Source organism: Erigeron canadensis, chromosome 1 (assembly GCF_010389155.1).
Source record: "Erigeron canadensis isolate Cc75 chromosome 1, C_canadensis_v1, whole genome shotgun sequence".
Taxonomy (NCBI): Eukaryota; Viridiplantae; Streptophyta; class Magnoliopsida; order Asterales; family Asteraceae; genus Erigeron; species Erigeron canadensis.
This window is the reverse complement of record NC_057761.1, coordinates 54203381-54213688: the sequence shown is the minus strand read 5'-3', so window position 1 is coordinate 54213688 and position 10308 is coordinate 54203381. Positions and strand designations below refer to the sequence as shown.

Sequence of the window (10308 nt, the reverse complement as noted above, 5' to 3'; positions counted from 1 at the left end):
GATGTCGCGGCTGCTTCTGAAAGTGATCATTCGCATCAGTCGTTTGATCAAGAAGGTGTTGCGTTTCATAGAGAGCGTCGAAGCAAGACTTGTCATGCCATTCCTGCTCTTTCAGATTCAGCTATCTCCACTCCTGCTGTTGCTGCTGAGATTGATCCTGATGTTGCAGCTCAGCATGACTCTGAATTACGTGAGATTTTTGCGGATATGGAAGATCCTATAAACAGAGCAAGTTCGGTTAGTCCAGCAAAGAGGCAAGGGAGTATTGATCTTCAGTATACCAGAATTAAGCGTCGACGTGTTGTTGAAGCTTCTTCTGTAGCAATGCCTGATTCTCCAAGACCGACTGCTGCTGTTGTTCCTGTTCTTGGTCATCGAGTTGATCTTTTGGAGACCAAAGTTCGCACTTTGGAGTCAGATCTCACTGCTACTCGTGCTGCCTTAACCTTTTTGATCAACTGGGTCAAGAATCAAGGGGGAGAAGTTCCGGAAGAGGTCTGCAGATTGTCAGCGGTTCAACCACGACGTCAGAATGACGATGATGATGCTGATAATGCTGCTGAAAGGAATGTTTCTCGCCCAGTTGAAGATAGAGGAAAGGGTGCAGCGATCGAGGGGGAGACAGGAGGTGATACTTCTCAGCAAGGTGCTTCTGGTTCTGGTGCTGGTCCTTCTGGTGCTCCTCGTTCTGGTGCTCCTCGTGATTCAGGTTTCTAATTTTGTCTATGATAAAGATTGATAGATAGAATGTATACTTGATTGTGTGTAATAAGTTATGACATTTTATGTAATGAAAATGTAATTTATCTTATTTTAATACAAGTACATTTCATCTTTATTATAATTATTATGTTTATTCTTTTATTCTGGTGTTCATTTTGTGTAAATTTAAATAGATGATCCAGATTATACAGATTTATTCTTTGATGGTGATGAGCTCGAGGAAGGCGAATTTGTCCCTGAACCAAATCTAGATATATTCAAGAAGCCTTATGGGTTTGATGAAGTGTGGGACTCAATTCCTGAAGATCCGTTGATTGAAGAAAATAGAGTGTTGGATCAGCAGAGATCAGATGTTAGAGAAAGAATGCTTCAAGTCCCATTCAGCAGCCTAACTCAAGTTCTACATTTTGTTGTGTATGCTAAGAATGGTGATGTGTCGATTCCATCTGAATATGAGATTAATGTGACAAGACCATTCAATTCAAATGATTTTCCAGTTTCTCTCAGAGATGATGATTCATTACATATTGTGGATCGACGTGTTCCCGAGAAAAGAGTAAATGATTGGATAGTACATAGGGAAACGTGGAAACCGAATTTGTATTGGACTCATATCTCAGATAAAGATGCAAAGTACAAGACAATCATCTGGAGTTGGTTTTATGATGATGAATTGAAGTTGTTTGTGCTTAAAAGACCAGAAGGTTGTCAGTACTTAGCATGGTGTGAGAGACATTTCAGAAGTTTGTGTGAAGAAGATTTACATGAGCTTGGAAATAACTGGATTATCAATCCAAGCGATGATGGCTTAGCTGATGTTGTTGGTAAGAATCTTAGAAAAGATTTTTGGTTAAGGAAGAACATGAAAGATTCTGATAAACCACAATTTAAGATTGAGCCAAGATTGAAGAAAAAAGTGGTTAAGCCAGATAAAACAGTTGAGTTTGTTCAACATGATATTAAATGTATGATCAAGGTTCCTGCCAAGAAATGGGCACAAGATGTCTTGGACAAGATGGATAATTGGGAAATTGATCGAAATTCTGGTGAAGCCAAAATGTATGCAGATTCAAAGAAGCAGATTTTGTTGAGAAGAGTTTATGATCCTATGCAGCTGGTGAACTTTTCAAGAAATGATCTGAGGAAGTTATACGATACGGAGTGCTCGTTTTTGACATTTTGGAAGCATGAAGAAAGTAGATATCGTAAGATACTTCAGCTCTGCTTACATGAAGATATTCATGCAAATAGCAAAAGATTGTTGTTTGATGAATGATCAGATTTTGAAGACTAAGAAATCGAAGGTGCTGCTGTCAAGGGGGAGTTTGTTGATGTACGTTGATGTGACAACAGCAACTTAGATTTGATATGTCGTTTAGATTGAGATATTATGTTAATTTATGTCGTATCTATATATGTAATTGATAGATTATGGACTTTATGTTTTGGTAATGATCGATTACATGTTTTGGAGTTATATATATATATGTGTTATGTATGATGTTTGTTGTGTGATATACAAGTACAAACATAATATGTGTTAGGATTCCTTAAGATGAAACACTTAGGAATATAACCAAGTATTACATCTAACGAAGATAAGGTATATCTTCGTTAGAGGCAAACGAAGATAAACTTCGTTTGGTACAAACGAAGATTAACTTCGTTACATGGGCTGGCAGCTAAATTCGTAAGAACAAAGCCCAGCAAGCCCAGTTCGATCTGAAACATATATATACGAACGAATACCCTAATATAAAGACACACGTTCGACATACAAGTACTCCAGACACCTAAGTTCGTTCTATAGCTTATAGAAACGAAGATAGCACAATACGGCTGATTATTTATTTGATAATTAGCGATATACCAGTTTACTAATCAAACTAGTTATCTCGTGAGGATTCCGCACTCACGACATAATCATAGACGATCTCGAGAGCGATCTATAGCTATCGAGGGATTCACAACCATCAAGAAAGAACAGACATAAATCTTATAAAGTAAAAAAAAAAATTTATCTTCGAAGTGCATGTTTTGTTATACATGAGGTTTTGTATAGACACTACACATCAGTACATCACAACTAACCTATCAATATAAAATAGGATTATGCTCACACCACTATATTCATCATATACATACAAAATAGTTTATATATTAAATAAAGGGACCGACTATGTTTGACAGACTCAATAAGTCGGATGGGTTTTTGTTTGAGCCCACGCAAAGATTCTAAATTTGGCCGACCAAACCGAGCAAATTTTTACCAATGGGATGGTCTAAACGGAATACAGTAGAAGAAAGGATCAAAAATGCTATGATGATCACTCAACCAACCTTGACCAAGGCACCATGATTTATCCCACACTAGCCCAAATATTTTGACTTTTTTCAGCTTAACCGATAATCTTTCCTCCACTTACCAGGGATGCGTGCACGACCAGCTTACTCATGAAGTCATTACAGTATTACACCTTGCCCTTTTTTTTTGCCACCCGACTTCTATCAATTAACCACTTTTACATTATTCTTGATTTCTAGATTTTAAGTAACAAACATCAAATCTCACATCATACATAATTTATACTCGTAATTTATGAGGATCCACTATTTACTATGTACTAAAAAACATTGACAAGTCTGTTTTATGATCCCTATTAATAAAGTATGTTGATTAATAGTTTAAGCAAAGTTAAAAAACAAATAAGTTCACTTAATACAATTAGAGGTAGCACAATGTACGGTACTCAGTATATATGATTAAATTGATTGATATTTTTGCCAAGCAATTACTTTACTTCTCAAGCATCATGTCTATGCTAGTAATTAGCAAGACATTAGACATATAAAAAACTATGACATCGATAATTTTGTTCTAGTAAAACACACACTACAAAAACACTGCTATTTTGATGACTTTGATCAAATGAATATGGCTTCCCATTTCAATTCTATAAATGATAAAGAGAGAAAACTAATTCAACGACATTACATTAGTAAACATATGGCAGAATCCTCCACGGTACAGCCTTGCGATATTCTGCCCACACATCTTTATATTTCTCAGCACATCGAGCCTCATCTCTTCTCTCTCGCCATATCAGCAAAATCAAAAGATATGTTGGGTAGAAGTATGGAACTGGAGAGCTGCAATCAGATGGATTTTATAGCCGTTAAATAGATCGGGGTTGCTCTAACTTTTGAGGCCAAAAACATCACTTTCCAAATGTGTATCAGCATTAGATTTATTTACTAACTTTGAATATAAAAGTTCATCGCTTTGATGCTGAAAGTCAAGTAATTTGTTGAAGTTGCATCAAACTTGAAACAATTGGCAAAAGTTACCTGATCCCACATGGCAAGCTGAAGGATAATGCCAGTAACAGGTCTCCAAGGTAATTGCAGTGCCTTGCTATTCCCCTTCATACATAAAGAAAAAAGATGACTGTTATGCATTTGAAAACTTACTCAAATAATGAAGGGAAAATGCAGGGGACTGGTCTATACGACCATGCTTAACTTCCTTCTATAGCCATCGGAAGTTCTAAGGGTGAACATTTGGTTACATGACATGCAGTAAGGTCTGTAACTTTAGTTAAAAACAAACTAACTATATGATCCTTCGACATAAATGTAAGTTATATGATTACCAGTAGCCAGAAACCAGCAATTTCCCTCCGATAACTTTTGGGGGTTGACCCCATATCAATGCTTTGGGATTCTTCTTAAAGTCATGCTTTTGCTTGTTAGCTCCTCTGAAGACCAAATACCTACCAAAAGATCAGAACAAAATGCAACTTAGCACAAGAAGGAATAAGAGAGACATCAGAACCAATTTTCATTCTGTCAAACATTTACCCAAAAACAAATACACAGCAATTTACAACGACTGCAGCTGCAGTCAACTCCACCTTGTTACTCAAAAGCCACCAACCCTAATCACAAAACACAACAAACTATGATATGAATAAAATTATGGACGAATTTATATTATAGTAGATATGACTCAGGGTCAAACACATATCAGTAACTCTTTTGACATCGTTTTTGACATAAATAAAATTTCATTTTTCAAATTGCAAGTATGAATATGTAGCTTACATACCTTCTCATATCAGAAAATATATGGTGAACCCATTGCTAATTCGCACTTCATGCATGTTAAATGAGAATTTAAAGGAAATAAAAAGCAAATTGGACGAATACGTTTATCACAAAAATGATATTGCATAGTAATGTTGTTGATTAGCTATCTTGTGATATGTTACCTGAATGCTAAATGTGAAGGGAATCCACACTAAATCTCCAAATACAAGCATGAAGCCCAATCTCTCTGCGATTATATCCCACCTACAACAAAGTTGCGAGGAAACATTAGGGGGGCAGCAAATTAGAACCCACTACACAAGGTTAATGAGTTATTGAAGAAACAAAATCTTTACGTAAATGAACACCAGTATGTGAGTACATACAAGGAACATAAAGAAAGATAAGATCAATTCAAATGATTGTCAAGCATGCATTTATAAGGGCTCCTGCTGCTCTGTAATTTAAAAGGTCTAAACTCTGATTTAAAGGACTATACTGACATATTCAGCCTCTATAACTTTTGCAACTAGATAAATTTTCTTCATAGAATGTCAACTAGTCGACAACATAATAGAAACAACAAAAGGTCTAAACTCTTACCCCCTTGACTTCACCTTCAATTCTTTGTGAACACATGTTTTTGAACGAAGGAGTCAAAGGAAGTAAGAACACATGTTTTGAACAAAGGAGTCGAAGAAAGTAACCATAGATCATTTAGCAACACTATGGAGTCCTCGTAAAAAAAATTGGGTATGGGAATGTGATTATGAGAAAAAATAACTTATTTGATTAAGTATTTCCCTCACATATTGGCATGAGAAATTAAAACAAACTTACGTAGATGTCATGTATTCCTCATAAAAGAAGTAGTCCATAATGTAGATCTGACAAAGAAAACAAGAAACAAAGGACCAAGCGAAGTTCAAGACATGTATTATTTAGAATGATAGCATCATAACAATTAAAGTCGTATTTCGATGCATTTACTTATAAAAGGAATGATTTGGGGTTCAAATTTAACTCTAATAAGTATAACAAAAAAAATTATTTAAAAAGGAGCGGGTCAATTAGGCCGAATGGTTCAAATGCCACCCAGTGTACTTTCAATGCATAAAAACTCCTAAATTATTTTATTATAAAAATAGATTTGAATGAAATTAAACAACTATACATTAATCATTCAGTAATAATTAAAGTCTTACAGTCCATACTGGCCAGATTTACTACCTTTAAAACAGTTACCTGCTCTGATCCAAACCCCACTTTACCCGTTACACAGATTTGTTGCATCTAATACAATAATAATGACACCTAATTACCACACAAAATAGCTGGTAGAGGATCATTGATTGGCTTAAGGTAGCATCTTGGATACATTTAGCAAGCACGGAAAGATTGATGAGGAGCCACCCCATCATTCCAGCTCTCACGAAGAAAAATCTACAAAAGAAAAGTATTTCATCTACAACACGTAAGATACTTAATAGGAGTCACCAATTATAACTATCGAATTGTATGATCATTATACGATATACTTCTTTTAAAACTTGGATCATGAATACAAGTTTCAAAAAACTCATGATCTTAAACCCCCAATTAAGAAGGAAAAGTTCGACAAAGTTTTAGCGGAAAACTTCACGAAAGTTAGGAACAATGATAAGCTTAATATGTTGGAAATAGCAGATAAATTTAGCCAAAAGTTAGAGAAATGATTCATACTTGAGGTCAACGCCCAAGAAGTTAGGATTTAATTGTATCCCAAACCACCTGTTGGACACCATTCGACGCATATCAGGAAGAAAGACGAGAAATCAGAAACCATATCAAATCCTTTAACTTCTTTAGGAAAAAAAAGATTAGCGGACCAGGCATCTTCATCTTCTATTATAATAAACATAAAACAATAATTACCAATCATCCATTATGTTTCCACTAATGTGAGGCTTCAGCGATGCACTTCGGTCATTAGATTTGCATCCAGAGACATAAAGTAATAATGTGACCTGCCATTTACAAAGTATTCAACTAATTATCAGAAAAGCACTTCAAGTGTATTCACAGAAATATAGATATAGCCAAATACCAGTTATATTGCAGGTGTAAAGCTGATTAAACATACTTCATATTGAAGGTATCGTACTATTATAGTAGTTTATGTTACCATTCAATGTCATGAAACGAATTTCATGTTAAAAGAATTAGATGACTGAACATGGAACTTACAATAACACTGAAAATAAACGTTGTTGATAAAAGCTCAAGCCCTCGATCTGATATTGCCTGCAAAATTCACATGTTAACAAAATCAAGGATCTAGAGATGATGCAGAGATATAAATGCAGATGGAATATACTTTTCCTATGGAACCAAAACGAGAAACATGACCACTACCTAACACATCCAAGTTATGCTCAATTTTAGACTGTATGAATGAAAACCCAAAAAAGGGCCCATAGCACATATGTATAAAAATAAGGCACAGGGGATGATTTTTGAAAGAATGACACAGAGATATCTTATTGAGTTACAGGTGAAATAATTTACTGTTTTATATCCACACAATCATGCCGTAATATCATTTTAGAAAGAACATACAGTAAGTGATACATAATCCATCCAAGCTCCAATCACGAGTAGTCCGACCAGCAAAATAAGAGATAGCATTCCTGAAAACAAGAAGTTCAACACATCATATAACGTTAGTCTAACACCTTCAAACAATTTACATATTTGCCTAAAAAAACATAACACGGAAGGTATGTGTAAAAGCATATCAAACCTGGCCAAACAACAAAAATATTAGCTTTATTATAAAACATTTGGTTATAGTTACATCTAAAGTCGACCAAAGCATAATCCAAATGTACAAAAAAGCCAAAGCGCAGTTTAAAGCATTGGGGTGAATGTCAGCTTATGCTGAACACTATCTTCTAAGCCAAAAGCACTTAATGAAAAGCAAAGAGAAAATTACCATTACAAAGATAATGGAGCCGAGTTCCGTCGGATAAAATCGCCCCGGGAACAAGCTTTCCGGGTAAAAGAGATCCAGCAATTCCCAGATAACAAAAGAACCCTAACAACAAACCAACCTAACACACACACACACAGACTGATTAATGTTTATTCAAAGCTGATGCAATGTGTGAATACACCATATATTGTACCAATATCAAGTAAATTTACATATATACGTATAGAAAGTAGTATAAATCTATCTATGAATGAAATCATTTGGGAGTTTGAATATGTAGTGACGTACAGAAGTGGGTGAAGGAATGAAAAGGAAGGTGAAGACCGAGTCCATATCTCCTTCTACTTTTTAATCTACTGGTCTAGTTTAGATTCACAAGTCAGCTTGTTTCTTCTTTCTTCTCCATTTCTGCTGCGAATTTTGAGAAGTCGGGGTTTACTTTTTAATCCTTGTAATTTGAATGGTTTTACGATGTTAGTCCTTTTTGATAGGGATGAGCTAAAAATCCCAAATCCCGATCCCGTCCCGATCCCGGTACCGGAAAGTGGTACCGAATCCCGGTCGGGATCGGTACCGGTACCCACTTTTTTAAGTTTTCGGGATCGGGACTAGTCGGGATCGGTATCGGGAAAATCCCGCGAATCCCATTTAGTCCCACTTAGTACCGACTTCATTTAACCCAAATAAAATACCCAACTATCTAGCCCAATATATGTTTACAATTTACTCAATTAATCCAGCACCAAATTCCTACTTATTTTAGTTGAATATATATATTTAGAAAATGACTTTCTTTCACATCTTCCATGGTAAATTATCAACAACAAAATCTAAAAAGTGAAAAACCCTTCCCAATTCCAACAGTAAGAACGATCCATCAAGCCCTAAATTCTTCATCTCAAATCAAAATATGCAAGAATCATCCAAAGTAAGTTTGTGATTAAATAATCTATTTATTATGTTTATTTTTGTTCTTGCAATAGTAATTTAATCACGATGGCCATCTGAAATTCCATTATTTAAGTAGCTAGAGTTAGATGTAATTTTTATATAATTTTAATTCTAATCGTACTTATAATCGTTTAACATGATATTGAAGATTAATTTTATTTAAATATTTTATACCATCTCATATTCTCATCTAATTAATTTACTAGTTTAGATCATAAAGATTTTTTAATCATGACGGCACCTCGTTATATGTTCTGTTCGACTAGTGATTACATTACATATTAGTGTATTTTGACCAAATTTACAAACATGTGTTTTCACTTTTTATTAAATGATCAGCAAACAAAACCGTATTAATTTGTGAATCTTTTTTGTTTAGGATGATGATACTTGTGTTGAGGAGACCCAGTTTGAAGAAGATGATATTGATGGCGATTTGGAAGATTTTAACGAAGAGGTAGAAACAATGGAGCCTAACAAAGAAGGCAAACTGAAAAGAAAACGAGAAACTCAACAAGAAGGAAAAGAGTGGTCTGAATGTTGGCAATACTTTGACAAAGTTTACAAATTGGAAGATGATGGAGTGGAAAAGAAGTACGGACAGTGCCACCATTGCAAAAAGTTTATCAAAGCCGACACAAAGAGAAATGGTACGTCTGGTCTTAAAAAACACTTGAAATGTTGTGAAGTAAATCCCGAAATTAGAGCTAAAAAACAAAACCAATCAAACCTAGTGTTTAACAAAGTAACCAGTGGGGAGGGCGGTAGTAGTGTTAATGTATGGATACACGACGATTTAGCAATTAAGGAAGCTTTACTAGAATTTTTTGTTTGTGCGGAAGTACCATTTAAACTTGTAGAACATTGGGCTTTTGTTAAGTTGGTTAACCGATTGAATGGGAAGGTAAAATTACCATCACGCCATAAACTCTCCAAGGACATTGCTAAATATTACATAGAAGAAAGAAATAAACTATTTGTTTATTTAAGTGACCCGAAGACTACCATTCACTTGACTACCGATACATGGACATCTTCTTGTCAAAAAGTGAACTATATGGTAGTCACCGCTCATTTTATTGATGAAAATTGGGTGATGCATAAAAGAATTATTAACTTTAGACCAATTGAAAGTCACAAGGGAGATGACATAGGTTTTGAATTGTTGCATTGTATAAATGGTTGGGGAATTCAAAATGTCATGACGATCACGCTTGATAATGCGGCTAGTAATGATAAGGCGATAGAGTACTTGTTGAAAAAGTTGCCTAACTTGTATGATAAGGGGGCAAATTTGCACGTTAGGTGTATGGCACACATCTTAAATTTAATTGTGAAAGATGGCTTTTGCAATCAAGTGTATCATGTAAATTGTGTGCAAAGGGCAGTCAAGTACATTAGGCATTCGACACAAAGAATAACAAAGTTTAGAATGCATGAAAAAAGAAAAACTTGAATCGCAAAAGTTCTTATGTGGTGATTCTCCAACAAGGTGGAATTCCACCTATGATATGTTGAAGATTGCCGTGTCCCTAGAGAAAGTCTTTTCGAAGTATGAAAGTGCGGATCCA

The 10308-nt window shown here is 35.1% G+C and overlaps 1 protein-coding gene across 1 annotated transcript; it reads right to left on the bottom strand.

Moving 5' to 3' along the window:
• Nucleotides 1-3418: 3418 nt before the first annotated feature.
• On the bottom strand, nt 3419-8223 carry LOC122583934 (delta(14)-sterol reductase). Its single transcript, XM_043756310.1, has 13 exons — nt 8075-8223; nt 7787-7904; nt 7411-7481; nt 7039-7095; nt 6727-6818; nt 6535-6582; nt 6135-6255; nt 5653-5699; nt 4995-5076; nt 4585-4661; nt 4377-4496; nt 4072-4146; nt 3419-3873 (listed from the first exon to the last, which is right to left on the bottom strand). The coding sequence occupies exons 1-13, from the start codon at nt 8117-8119 to the stop codon at nt 3720-3722; spliced, it is 1107 nt and encodes a 368-aa protein (XP_043612245.1). The 5' UTR covers nt 8120-8223; the 3' UTR covers nt 3419-3719.
• Nucleotides 8224-10308: the final 2085 nt, after the last annotated feature.